Source organism: Muntiacus reevesi, chromosome 6 (genome assembly GCF_963930625.1).
Source record: "Muntiacus reevesi chromosome 6, mMunRee1.1, whole genome shotgun sequence".
In the NCBI taxonomy this organism is placed as follows: Eukaryota; Metazoa; Chordata; class Mammalia; order Artiodactyla; family Cervidae; genus Muntiacus; species Muntiacus reevesi.
Window position 1 is genome coordinate 22350066 of NC_089254.1, and position 15385 is coordinate 22365450.

At 35.1% G+C, this 15385-nt stretch overlaps 1 protein-coding gene across 1 annotated transcript in view; it reads right to left on the bottom strand.

Annotated features, from left to right (window-relative positions):
• Window positions 1-3442: 3442 nt before the first annotated feature.
• AGMO (alkylglycerol monooxygenase) overlaps window positions 3443-15385 on the bottom strand; it is a 359152-nt gene continuing 347209 nt past the window's right edge. The window contains exon 13 of the mRNA XM_065938980.1: window positions 3443-4473. Within this exon, the coding sequence (XP_065795052.1) occupies window positions 4399-4473 (75 nt within the window). The 3' untranslated portion in view covers window positions 3443-4398. The remainder of the gene's footprint in view (window positions 4474-15385) is intronic.

Sequence of the window (15385 nt, forward strand, 5' to 3'; positions counted from 1 at the left end):
ATTCTGAAAGTCATACTAGCTCTGTGTTTTCTATCATTCTTTGGGATTCTGGATGGTCCAAACATAAATATAACAAGAAACATAAAGAGAGACCTCATTTTTTAGCTACTGTTGCTCTCCCTAACAAATCACATTACCACGCATCATAGTGTGCACCATACTTTAAGAAATTCCACTCAATGCTTCTGCTGAAGGGCATATACTGAATTACTGAATTGTGTGTGTGTGTGTCAGTCGCTCAGCTGTGTTCGACTCTTTGTGACCCCACGGAGTATAGTCCATGGGATTCTCCAGCCAAGAGTACTAGAGTACATTGCCATTCTCTTCTCCAGGGGATCTTCCCAACCCGAGGATCGAACCTAGGTCTCCCGCATTGCAGGCGGATTCCTTACATGTGAGCCACCAGGGAAGACTGAATTATACATAGCCAGTAAAGCGAAGTGTGAGAACCTCCAATAAAACTTCATACCAGTTGACTATGTTAAACATAACGAAGTTCGCATATTTTGTGATCAACTGAACTTTGGATACTCAATGACAGATCCACATATTGCTGAATCTCATGGTCATGAGGTGATTAGCTTAAGTTTAACCAAAATAATTAGAAAGATGAAGGGAAAGTGACACAGAAATAGAGTTAGAGTAATGAGCAGTTTTATCAAACCAAGTATAGGAATGAATTTCTTTTAGACATATGGCAATCCTATTAAAAAAAAACCTGGGGCCTTATTGCTCTCAGATTATATGTTCTGTACTCATTCATCCAGTCAACTAATTTGTCCTGTAACTAAACTGCGTATTCTCTGAACTTTGTTTTGTATCTTGGAGCATCAAATTGAATGAGAAATTTTCTGAACTTAAAACTCCTGATACTGTATTCCAAAGGTTTACCTTGGGGATATGACATCATATAATGGTGAAACATTGGCCTTCTATGTCAGAATTCAGAGATTTTAAATTTTCTTCTGACTACTGATTAAGCATGATAGGCCTGAACACATTTTTAAACCTTCCTCAGCCTCAAAATTCTCTTCTTCTTTAAAATAGTTTCAACAGCACTTAATTACCAGGACAATAGAGAGTAGAAAAAAAACTGAGTATTACTCAATAAACCAATGTATCTTTCCTCTCTCTACCTCTCTTCCTTTTGGTAGATTAGCGAACCTGAGAATACACATAATTATTTCAAAGTCAGTTGGCATTTCTCCAGTACAAGTGCTGAGTAATTGGTGAGTCCTATTTTTAATTGCCTTTCTCTTGAAAAAAAGGAGAGAGAGAGGTAAAGTGCTTCTAGTCAAGAGTAAGCATAAATTACATGGCATCACTCAAGATTAATTTATCATATTAATAATAGTTATATGATCTCTCATCATGTACTAGTGCTCAACAAGAGAAAACTAGACTGGAAAATTAGCAAGGTGGAAAATGAAGAAAAAAGTGCCCTGGTTAACGCACAGGCCTTGGGAACACTACCTGTCTGGGAATGACTTCCACTTTCAAAGGCCTGAAAATTCCTAGCTTGGAAAATGTTTGCATCTTTAAAAAAAATCATTTTTAATCATGGTGAGAATAACTAAGAGAGAAGAAATTGGTAAATTTGAGTTCACTCAAAGAAAACTAAACTTCACCATAAAAATAACTTCTATCAATTTTGAATTCTTTATTTCCATTAACTGCTCTTTATATCCTAGGCCACTCCTATAAATTCATATATATTCAGGTATATATACAGATTTATACATGATTCATGGGGAAACCACCGACTGTCCTACCACATTAAAAACCTATTTAATGATTTGTGAAAGCTCTCTTTTCTTTGTTGTTCTTGAAGGCTGTAACCTACAGACTGAAGGGTCTTTAGGATGTAGAATATGGGTATTCAGAGTTTTTGTGCTATGAAATTAGCAGTTTCAAGCCAGCAGATGACTCCTTCCTTTAATTGGATTCTAAATACACAAATTCCAGTAAGAACTGTTGGTAAGGGACAAGGATAGGGCCTAATATTTGTTATGGGTTCAAGTATTTGTTCTAAGTCTGTTAAATTAAGAAGTAAAAAAACGATTAATGAAGCAAAGCCAAGTCCTTACTTCTGATGCTTGAGATATAACTTGTTAATTTTTCCATCATGCAAAATTTAACCTTCCTCTGTTTGTCCAGTTTAAAAAAAAAAATGTGCTTCATGAATACACACAGACACCTGCAGTTTGACTCTTTTTACTACTTCCACAACTTTTCTCTGTTCAAAACTTAAAAAACATATATTAAAAATAAGTCAGCCAACTGATCGGTCTCTTTAAACCAGCAATGAACAGAGGCAAAGCTCAGTGAAGGACAGTATTAACTGTTTTAGTGCTTATAAGTTTGGTAACTTAAATTGTGACTTTAAATCTAAGAAATAAATGGGCAGAAGACCTGAATAGACATTTCTCCAAAGAAGACATTGTTATTTGGTCTCTAAGTCATGTCCAACTCTTTTCTGACCTCATGGACTGTAGCGCGCCAGGCTACTCTGCCCGTGGGACTTCCCAGGCAAGAATCCAGGAGTGGGTTGCCATTTCCTTCTCCAGGGGATCTTGATGACCAAGGGACTAAACCTGCATCTCCTGCATTGGCAGGCAGATTCTTTGCCACTTAGCCACCAGGGAAGCCCAGAGAAGACATACAGATAGCCAACAAACACAAGAAAACATTCTCAACACTGCTTATTATCAGAGAAATGCAAGCCAAAGCTATAATCAGGTATCACCTCACATCAGTCAAAATGATCATCATCAAAGAATCTATAAAAATAAATGCTGGATAGGATGCAAAGAAAAGGGAACTCTCTTACATGTTGGTGGGAATTTAAAGTGTTACAGCCACTATGGAGAGTGGTATGAAATTCCTTTAAAAACTAGGAATAAAATTACCATATGGCCCAGCAATCCCACTACTGTGTGTGAACCCTGAGAAAACCATAATTCAAAAAGACACCCGTATGCCAATATTCACAGAAGCACAATTCACAATAGTTAGGACATGGAAGCAAAGTAGATGTCCATTGACAGATGAATGGATAAAGAAGGTGTGGTACATTTAGACAATGGAATATTACTCAGCCATAAAAAGGAATGAATGTGAGTCAGCTGAGCTGAGGTGGATGAACCTAGACCCTGTTATACAGGGCGAAATAAGTCATAAAGAGAAAAACAAATATCACATATTAATGCATACATATGGAATCAGAAAAACAGCACTGATCAACATGCTTCCAGGGCAGGAATAGAGACTCAGATGTAGAGAATGGACTTGTGGACACAGCAGGAGAAGGAGAGGGTGGGATGAATTAAAAGAGTAGCATCGACATATATACGCTATCATGTGTAAGATAGACAGCTGGTGGGGGGCTGCTACATAACACAGGGAGCCCAGCCTGGTGATCTGTAAGGACCTAAAGGGGTGGGATGAGGAATGCGGGAGGGAGTTTCAGGAGGGAAGTGGTATATACATACTTAGAGCTGATTTGCATTGCTGATTTGCATAGAAACCCATACAACTTTGTAAAGATACTATCCTTCAATATAGAAAAAAAAATTAAACAACAACAAAAAAATCTAAGAAATACTAGAAGAAGGAAAGTTTGAACCATTTCCTGTTTATCTCTGTCAGTTACCTCCTAATAAAACACATGGCAAATTTTTACAATTCCCATGAAAAATGTACACAGAATGGGGCTGTACATAGAACTGCACCTGGGGCAATTTTATTTAGAGAGTCTTATTAATATGATGTGAGACAATTTAAAATAATGCAGAAATACTCCACACCCCTCAATCTGCCAGATTAAAATGACCAAACATATTATACATATGCATCACAAATAATCTGTTGAATAAATGAATTCTGACAAACCCTCTTCATTTTCATGTCGGTGATGTCATTTTGTGTAATGTTACTCCTTACGTTATATGGTTTTCAAAGGTAAACCTAGCCTTAGGCAGACAACTCATGTAATACATCTTTATGACAACAAATATGTTTCCAAGCACAATTTTAGCAGAGAGCAAGTGAAAAATTGTCAAACCAATGAAAATAAAATCTTCATTCTTTCAGCTGTTTTGAAGTTTTATTACTTCTTCTCATACTCATTGGCTTAGATGTTATCAGTGTATGTAATATCATTCTATTTGACATCATTTTCTTTCCACCCTAGGAATAAAGTAACTGCAGCTGACTTTAATTTTAATAGAGAATGATAAATGTGAAAAAGAAGCAAGAGCATATAGATGTTATCTACCTTTCATTAGAAAAACTGTTCATACAATCATTATATAAGACAATTATATTTCCATAGACACTAGTAACATATTACAATTGTGGACAAATGATTAAAACAAGAGAATTGGGTACAAACGTAGGTTATCTCCAAGGGTCTGAGACAAGTTGCTTCACACTCCTTACTCCCCAGAAAGCAATGCAGATGGAAAAAAAAATCTGAGGAAATAAAACACAGAGAGGAAGAACAATTAAAATGGATTCAACACTTCAGTTCAACTGAGTTAGAAATACTTTTCTAGGGGAAAGTGAATACACATATTTTAAGCAATTAAATTATTCAAATTGAACCTAGCAGTTGTTCAGTGATAGAATTTAGCCAATCCAGCTTAAAACACATTATATGAAGAGTAGGGTTAAGAAGTTTTGTTTCTGCGGCTTAAAAAAAAATACCCTCATAGATCTGGGTCATTTCTAGGGATGAGGCTATAAAATTAGTGAATGAAACAGAACTGTCTTCCGGCACTTGGAAGATGTCTTCTGGCATTTGCAACATGCAACATACTGCATGTTGTTTATATTGTACTATATTTATATAGTTTAAGAAGCCTTTGGAAAAGGAGAAATAAAATTGTTATTAAGAAGTCATTCCTCTCTGAGGCAATGTGGCCTATCATATCATGAACTTCACCCAACATGAATTAAATTCTAAGACTGCTGACTTAACTTTTTAGTCTGTTGATCTTACCATATATAAAACTGTAACTGCAAAATTCTCTTTAAAATTTAAGAAATTGCTGAATCATGATAAGCAGCCATAAGAGTTCACTGAGTTTATTCCTTTTGCTTTCAAGTGACACCACATATTCCCAATAAATCATCAAAATTTAGCCAAATAAAATTGTTGAGTTCTTATAATCCTAGCAAGAATAATTCAGCCATCCTCAGTAAGAATTCACAGGTTGCAGAATTTCTGTGTGTCATCTAAATGCCATAATGACCCAAAGACATGGTTCTTTGACTCTTCTTGAGGTAACAATTAGGCATAGTCCTTACACCTCAGAGGTTTCTAAAGTCAACCTTTCCCTTTATCTATGCATTAAATTAAGCTATATGATTACTTTCACGATCCCCATTTTAGGTGTTATTAGAGTGATGATGAAAAATGTTCAAACAGCTGGGGACATGTGGATAGCTGTGAAAGTTTCTCAATATTTTCTTTTATTGTATAAATTTCTTCAAAAGATTAAAATATGACTCTATGCCTCTTCCCTAAAAGATCACTGTTACAGAAAGATCCAGTAAAATGCATACAAAGAAACATGTTTAAGTAAAAAGATGAAGGCATGGGGAATGTTTGGGGTTACAGACTAAAATGAAGCCAAGGCCGTTAGCTGAGGCCAGTCATGCAGTCACAGAAAATACCTTGAACTGCTGTGATTTTGCTATTAAAGCCTGGATATGAAAATAACAACAAGAGCTGCCTAAACCTGGATATTTAGATTAGATGGATAATTAGATTATAGGTCGTTCAGTTTCATATGAACCTTCTTTTTCTACAGAACCATTATGCTTCATATTAACTAATGTGATAGTTTTATTCAAATCCATGTATTACTTCCAGCCTACAACATCAACAGTATACAAAAATGTAGCAAGAATAAAATAAAAAGTTATATTGAGGCAGGCGTTAAGAATAACATTAACATTCTGGAGTTGCCTCAGAAATCAAATGCAGGTTATTTAAAGACTGGTTTTTATTTTGTTTCTTTTGACTGTGATTCAAGTAAAATGACCTCATGGGAGTTCTCATGGTAGTACCAAGTAAAGAAGTATCAAGAAACGGAAGTATTTGTGAAAGGTAGTAGACTGCACAGTGAATTGCATTTATATACAAATATGGGTCAGTGCTGAAAGAGGGATAGCCGAGAAGACAGCCTTCAAATGGAACGGAGATGATAAATCTATGATATCAGTGTAAATAATTTAATTTAGGTCCACAATATTAATTGAGCAACTTGTGCTGGGCAAGGCACTGGGATCTGAAATATATTTGGCAGTAAAAGTTTTTATTGGTTTTGAATCTAGTGCCTAGGGTCACATGGATTATTTCATTGGTTGAAGTCTAGGGAGTATGATTTCAGTGAAATCTGTAAAACTGTATGTACAATTTTGTGTCTGTCATAATTCTTCTAGTCCCTACTCCCTACCAGATAGATGATCTGTACTTTCATCTTGGGTCTCTGAATATTAAGAACTTTTGATCTAACAAGAGAATGAAAAAGATTATAATTTAGTACATGCCTTTGCTGTTAATTCACTACCTCTCAACTATATCTTTCTACTTTTGAAACTATAATTCCAGTCCTACTTTCTTAAGGAGTTGTCCTAACTGAAACACAGGGATCTTGTCTTTTCCAATTAACCAAAGTTCTTTTAGGACTTTCCTGGTGGCTCAGATGGTAAAGGATCTGAATGTAATGAGGGAGACCTGGGTTCGATCCCCGGGTTGGGAAGATCTCCTGGAGAAGGGAATGCCAACTCACTCCAGTATTCTTGCCTGGAGAATTCCATGGGCAGAGGAGCCTGGCAGGCTACAGTCCAAGGGGTCACAAAGAGTTGGATACAATTGAGCTTCTTACCAAAAAAATGCAATGCTGCACAGTTTGTGGTTTTGCTTTCTGTTTTTGCTTTCCTATTTTTTTTTTCAGGCCCCATGTGTTACCCCTCCAAATAGATGGAGAAGAAAAGCTAATGAAGAAAGGGATCAGATTCACATTTAAGATTAATGTGCAACGAGACCCTTGCTTGGGCTGGGCACTGTTTTAGGTGCCTTTACTAGATTATAATGTTTTATTTTCATGGGGAACTTGGAGAATTAGCAAACAGTTTGTTGGTGAGCAATGGGAGCTCATAATTATGTGCTTTACCAAGGAGTAAATATTAAATATAAGAAAATTAATCATGAAATATTAAATATCAGAACTGGCATGATATTTTTTGTTTACTTAATGGCCTCCAGAAAATCAAACTACACATCCTGGAAAATCAGCTCAGTGAACATGTACATCAATAATGAATTCATTTTCTCTTTTCGTAATCACCTATATATTTGGCCAGTAACTACTGGATTTCTAAGACCTTTTCACAATCAATATTTCAAGCAGAAAGTGGGTTTCTTTAAATATATAATGAAATCCAAATTGGCACAGGATCATAGAAAGTAAACACAATGAATAGGTCCTTCTCAAAATATCCATGACTGAACTAGACACCCTGTTTTATTAGAAAATAGTTAAGTAAGAAAACACTGATTTGCTTTTATATTTTCAATGTATTTATATATATAATAGATCTAAACATGTATTTCATATATAATTTTAACATGGAAAATTATTTAACATGGACTCAGTATGATCACTTGATTACTACAGTCATTTCATTTAAAATTTTCCCTCAACCAATCTTTCTCTCAATTTTTGTATTAGGCTGTTCCTTTTAGTTCTCTATATTTGATCAGGTTAAAGGTGTCATTCAAGATAAAATATTCATTAAAATATTTCTCAATCAACTATTTGTACAATGAAGGCAGGAGAATCGCTACTTAGGCTAGTGTAAGAGTAAATGGCAACCGTAGCATTTTTTTTTTTAACAATATTCTTCCCTAATCTCTAGATATGATGTTTCCGGATACATAAACAAACTCAGTGAACACTTATTTTACTCTAGGTCTGGGCAGGTCCCATGATTTTAACAGCTGGATTGAAAATATGAAACAGAGGAAGTTCACTCTTGGTGTCAAGCCCTCCCCATGTAACACATCATTAGTGGCCCTTGTCTTCAGGCTATTTCCTTGACTTCCCGGAGCCCTAGACTATGATGCTTGATCTTTGGCCTGTACAGATGCTCTCCACGTTTTCTCCACCCCTTTCCCAAAAGTTCATCATCTGGCAGGTGGCTAATCTGAACCATTAATCTATAATAAAATGTCAGTGGGAACTGACATGTCATTGCGCTGCTCCTCCCTGTCAGATAGAGACCTTACTAAAAATGGAGCAAATCTGGCATCTAATCTTTTTTAACATTTAAAAATTGAAATACAGTTAATTTACAATGTTGTTCTAATTTCAGGTATACAGCAAAGTAATTCAGTTATACACATATATATATCTTCTTTTTCAGATTCTTTTCCATTACAGGTTATTACAAGATACCTGGTATAGTTCCCTGTGCTATATAGCTGGTCATTGTTGGCTATCTATTTTATATTTAGTAGTGTATATATGTTAATCTTAAACTCCTAATTTCTCTCTCATCCCTCCCCCTTTATACTCTTTGGTAACCATATATTTTTTTCTATGTCTGTGAGTCTATTTCTGTTTCATAAATAATTTCATTTGTGTTCTATTTTTAGATTCCACAGATAAGTGATATCATATAATAATATTTGTCTTACTTCACTTAATAAGGTAATCTTTAGGTTCATCCATGTTGCTGCAAATAGTATGATCTCACTTTTTTATGGCAGAGTAATATTCTATTGCCTTCAAACTGTGGTACTGGAGAAGACTCTTCAAAGTCCCTTGGACAGCAAGGAGATCAAACCAGTCAATCTTAAGGAAAATCAGCCCTGAATATTCATTGGAAGGACTGATGATGAAACTGAAGCTCCAATACTTTGGTCGTCTGATGCAAACAGCTGACTCATTGGAAAGATCCCTGATGCTGGGAAAGATTGAACGTAGGAGAAGAGGTGTCAGAGGATGGGATGGCTGGATGGCATCACAGATGCAATGGACATGAACTTGGGCAAATTTTTGAAGATGGTGAGGGACAGGGAGGCCTGGCTTGCTGCAGTCCATGGAGTCGCAAAGAGTTGGACACAACTGGGCCACTGAACAACAATATTCTATTGTATATATGTACCTCATCTTCCTTATGCATTAATCTGTCAATGGAAATTTAGGTTGCTTCTCTATCTTGGCTACTGTAAGCAGTGCTCCTGAAAATGGCATGTTTTTGAATTATGGTTTTCTCTAGATATACACCCAAGGGTGGGATTGCAGGATCATATGGTAATACTATTTTTAGTTTTGCAAAGGAACCTCCATACTGTTCTTCATGGTGGCTGCAGCGGTTTACATTCTCACCAACTGTGTATAAAAGGAAATTATTAGTTGCCCAGTCATTTCCAATGCTGTTCAATCCCATGGACTGTAGCCTACCAATCTCCTCTGTCCATGGAATTCTCTAGGCAAGAATACTGAAGTGGGTTGCCATTCCCTTCTCCAGGAAATCTTCCCAACCCAGGAATCAAACCCAGGCAGATTCTGGCTGAATGAGCCATCAGGGAAGCCCAACAGTGAAGAAGGGCTCCTTTTATCCACACCCTCTCCAACATTTATTTGTAGATATTTTAATGGTGGCCATTCTCACTGGTGTGAAGTGATACCTCATTTTAGTTTTGATTTGTATTTTTCTAATAATTAGAGATGTTGAGCATCTTTTCATGTGCTTGTTGTCTATCTGTTTGCCTTCTTTGGAAAAATGTCTGTTTAGGCCTTCTGTCCATTTCTGTTTGGGTTGTTTGCTTTTTTTGGCATTAAGCTATATGAGCTGTTTCTATATTTTTGAAATTAATCCCTTATCAGTAGCATTGTTTGCAAATATTTTCTCCCACTCCATATGTCATCTCTTCATTTTGTTTATAGACTAAATTTACTGTGCAAACGCTTTAAGTTTAATTAGGTCCCATTTGTTTACTTTTGTTTTTGTCTCTATTACTCTAGGGGATGAATCCTCCCAAAAATACTACTGTAATTTATGTCAAAGAGTGTACCGCCTATGTTATTCTCTGGTAGTTTTATAGTATCCAGTCTTACATTTATGTCTTTAATCCATTTTCAGTTTATTTTTATATAGGGTGTAAAAGAATGTTCTAATTTCATTATCTTACATGTAGCTGCCCAATTTTCCCAGCACCACTTTTTGAAGAGATAGTCTTTTCTCCATTGTATATTCTTGCGTCTTTTATCACAGATTAATTGACCAGAAATGTCTGGGTTTATTTCTGGGTTTTCTATCTTGTTCCATTGATCTAAATGTCTGTTTGGGTCACATATGTTTGGCTATATATAATTAATGGGTCTAGATTAACCCATAATCTATATTCCTGTTTGTGAGCTAGCACCATACTGCTTTGATGACTGTAGCTTTGTAGTATGGTCTGAAATCAGTACAGTATAATCTGTGTCAAATCTGCATGGAGCAAGTTTATAGGTGTTATTTTTTTCCAACAACAATTGTTTACTTCCTATCTCTGTATCACATTTTGGTAGTTCTCACAAATTTCACTCTTATTATTATTGTATTTGTTATGGTGATATTTGGTCTTCAATGGTACTGCTATAACTCAGTAAAGGTTTAGGTTATGGTTAGCATTTTTAGCAATAAAGCATTTTTAATTAAGGTATATAAAATTTTTAAAGACATGATTGAATTATACACCTAAGAAACTAGAGTATACTGTAAGCATAACTTATATGCAGTGGGAAACCAGAAAATTTGTGTAACTCAGTGCAGTATCCCTTTACTGTGGGGTTCTGGAACCAAATCTGTAATATCTCCAAAGTATGATTGTACTTCACCGTGTACATTTTCAGCCAAATTTAGACCTCCATGTTGATTTCCTAAAATTCTTCTGGAATGAATGTGCCTATTTAGTATCACTAACAAATCACACCCTAGAGAGTGAAGAGTATATTTTTATTTAAAAATTCTTTCTCTGATATTGATGAAGTCCATAAGATACAAGTTACCTGGCTATTTAACACAAGGGGAACAACCACAACAGCAACAGTTTCTTTTAAGGGAAATACAATAAACATATAGAAGTTTTACTGAATCATGTGAAGAAAAATAAAACCAATTCTTTGCTAAGTATACTTTTGAACAACGTGTATTTATTAAAGATGACTACTGTCTACTATATAGATAGGGATTTAAAATCAGACCTGAATGGATACAAAATATTTCTATTTCCTATGAATGCAAGAGAAGAAATAAACACAAACAGAACTAGAATAGAAAGTGAAGCCACATGTATTGACGGTCCTTCTGAAATGAAAACATTCAAATATATTGTTCAGTATTTTGTTCATACACAGGCTATACTGAGTCATATGGAGACAAACAAAAGGCTTTAAGAGAAATATTTCTAGACACTGCACCTTTTACTTGGAAGTCTTGTGTTCTGTTTTTATTTCTGTACTCTATATAAGGGAAAGTATAATCACAGCTACGTTTAATATGAAGTCTTATAAAGATTCATTACTATTTAGACACTAAATCAAACAGTATAATTTTACATTTGCTTAAACGTATATATTAATGTTATTAATTAAGGAATAACAATATGAAAAGAAAGTTCATGTGAATGTCCATGTACTAACAGTGGCTTATTTGAAAAGAATATATGTTTTCCTCAAGCATTAAATATTTTCTGAAATTAATGTTTAAACAAGAGAATACACTAAACATACCACAATCATGTTTTTAAAAAGAAAACACACACAAAATAAACAAAGTTTTAAAATAATTCAGCTGAATTCCAAAATCAGAAAAATCAGGTATTTTATTATTTTTCTACTCAGTGGGGGGGGCAAAGATTCATGACCAAAAAAGTACTAAGTAATTTAGACAACAAAAGCAGAATCTTTATTGCAACCATTTCTTCAGTTCCCCAGAGATAACTAACTCCTATTGTGTACAATAATTTATTCACTTCTTAAAATCTAAATTGCTCAAGAACTTGTTTCTCCTTTTCAGCAGGATATTCCTATAGATATCCTACTGTTTACTCAGACCACCTTGGAGATATCACAATGACATGTGAAAGCCATAGTATTAGTAAGAAGATTGGAGATCACTTAGAGGTCTCCAAAACCTACCTATAATTCAGAGAATATACTGGAAGACAGTTGGCATGAACTAGCTACTGTGTATACAAAACCATCTGGTGGAAGCTGAATAAGCCATAATTAGCATAAAGTGAAAATAGATGCTGCATTTCCCAAAAACATCTGTGGACTTTTCCCTCTCTGAATTCAAAGTTATGAATAAAGTGTGCATATAGACATATTATTTTAAATATTTCCAGCATTGCCAACCATTACTCTATGAGTCTGGCCATCTAGTAACACAGATTTTTAAGCCCCTGGTGGCTCAGATGGTCAAGAATCTGCCTACAATGCAGGAGATCCAGGTTTGACCTGTGGGTCAGGAAGATCCCCTGGAGAAGTGAATAGCGACCCACTGCAGTATTCTAGCTTGGAGAATTCCATGGACAGAGGAGCCTGGCCAGCTGCCTGTCCATGGGGTCACAAAGAACTGGACATGACTGAGTGACTAACACCTTCACTTTCTTTGATTATTTACTACATTCTTATCTTTCCTTATATGCAAAGATGCATCTTCAATTTACATTGATTTCCTAAATAATTTCTCTAAATTTTCTAAATATTTTAATACATATACTCTCAATATCCAGGCTTCCCTCTTCTCAGTTTTTTCCAGATTAGTTTTTTGGTTGAAGTTTTTCAAAAGGACAGGTACAAATACCCAACTTACCACAAGTAACACATAGAGGAAAATTAGACAACCAAAGTTGATAAGACATGACTTATACTCAAAGTATGATCAGAATACTTGTCAAAACAGAAGCCTCACTTTATATTTTTCTAATTGTCCAAGTTCTTAATGATAATGATGAAATTTTATAAAATTTTCTTGAACTATGGTAAACAATATGGAGACATGAAGACAGAGTTATAATAAAGTCAAATTAATAACAGAACAGGTATCACTTGTGAGAATGAATATTCAGATGAATGATGACCATTCTTTTGGGAAAACATCTTAGGAAAGATATATTTTGTGGATAGAGTCTTTTTACACTCATAACCTTCCTCTTACACTTATTATGGAGCTTCACATTTTAAAAAATTTTTTATGAATGTGAGAAGGGAAAAAATCAGGGCAATGAAAAATGTTAAGGATAGTCTGTTTTGGTTTCTAAAAAGTTGAGAATAAAACAAGAGTAGGAAAAATAAAGGAACTCAATGAACATTACCTAGTTTAACTCTGCACTGAGACATTTTTATGTATTAAAATTAGCAATGGGTAAACCATTAAAAATAACCTGATTCCTTGCAATGTGTGCTATGACTTCACTTTTTTAAAAAGTATAATCCAATGAATTTAAAAATTATTATTATAATTTTTACTTTTATATTTCTGCAAATAAGTCTAGTTACAACTAGAAATAAAACTTTAGTTTTCCCAAATATGCCTCACATTGGCATAAACTTGTTTGCCTCATACCTAGTATGTTTTGAAACTGAAGATTCTTGAATAAAATGTTGCTGGATTAATCATGGTCCTTAAGTGTCCTAACAGGACTCTCGTAATGCTAAAAAAACATGATATTTTATCTAAAATTCAAAGTACCACACCTTTCTTGTGCCCTTTCTGACTACTAAAATGAAAAGTATTTACATGTTAAAATCAGAGCTTTGCTTCAACAAAAACTATCAAGGACATCATATAGTCCTAATCCATCAAAATGCCATTTTCCTGGTAAATGAGAATTCCTTGCTATATAACCCTACCACAATAGCACATTGATTCTCAGTATATCCTACATAGCAGTGCTCCTGGCATGTCTCTGACATAAATCAACACATAAATAACTTTTAAAACTTGATGTACAAAAATTTATATCTGGAATAGAATATATTTGCGCCTGCAGAATATCATTCAACACTGCTCATCCAGGACTTTGACCCTACTGTTAAAAAAAAGAAAAGTTCTTTGTACTTGCCTTCTATCTAGGAAACCAAACAAGTCTCTTAAAGAAATGAGTTCATTTGTGGGGAGGTGGGGGGTTGGTGGGAAATGCCATGTTTACAGAAATAATAGTGATGTCTGGTTTTAAAAACAGGACAGTATATCTTGGAAGGATATGTTTTGCAAAGATCCTTTTGTATTGTTTTTGCTTGTGTCAAAGGACCGATTAGAGCCTCAGTAAATGGGAACTTCCCAGAGTAGGCTAAATAGAAGGCCAACAGCTCACATATGGCTTGCAGCTTGGGGGAGTTTCTCTCAATGTTCTGCCAGAGATGGGACTGCCCAAATGCTTTCTCGCGTAAGTCCTAAGTCATAAACCGCATCCTCCTAGTCCAGCCATGCCAAAACTGGACCCAAGGGGATACAGAGTCTTGGCTGATGGGAAACAATGACTGCTTCCTAAGGAAGCCACAGCTGCTTTCCTGAGAGACACCCAGATGCCTGAATTTTTCCTTACTTTCCATTTCTGACTACCTGTTCTGGCAACAGTTCCAACAAAGGGTGAGGCAGGCAGCAGGCACCCAGCTGTTTTCAATAAGCCTTGGCAATGTAGGAGCTGATTACATAAACACGACAAGCATTCAAAGAGCATATTTTCTAGCTTTTAAGCTATAATAAAAATGGTGTGAGCCTGTACAAAAACCCTGCATCTTCTCTGCTCCAAATAGTGATAATGACAACAGAAATGCTGGTGATGAGGATAATACTAATAATGGCTTTAATTATGAAAGCAAGGATTATTAAAGGAAACATGATAACATGAGCTGCTGGGAAAGAGTTCAAATTATACGAGAGAATTGGAAAGATGTGAAATTTCCACATTACGGGGCTGGTCAATGTTTCTTTATGAAACAGCAAGGTCAAAATGTGCACTCAATTCACTTGATTTCTTAGTTTTTCCCACAACTCTGGGCAAAAAGACAATCAGATGTTGCATTATCACATAGGGTTCTCTTTATTTTAATATCAGGTCCAAAGACCAAGAGAAGATGTTGATTTACATTTTAATTAAGATGAGTTTTCCTGGCTTAAAAAGTATAAATATAAATCTACTTCTTGGATTTGACAGTTGAAAACTGAAAGGTTTAAATAACTCACTCATGCCTATAGTTCACATACACATACAGGCTTACTATTTTTTAATGTTTTCTGTATTTGAAATATTAGATCAAGAATCTATATGAACAATGTAAGAAGTGAATTGGAGTTTCAGTTATCTATATTT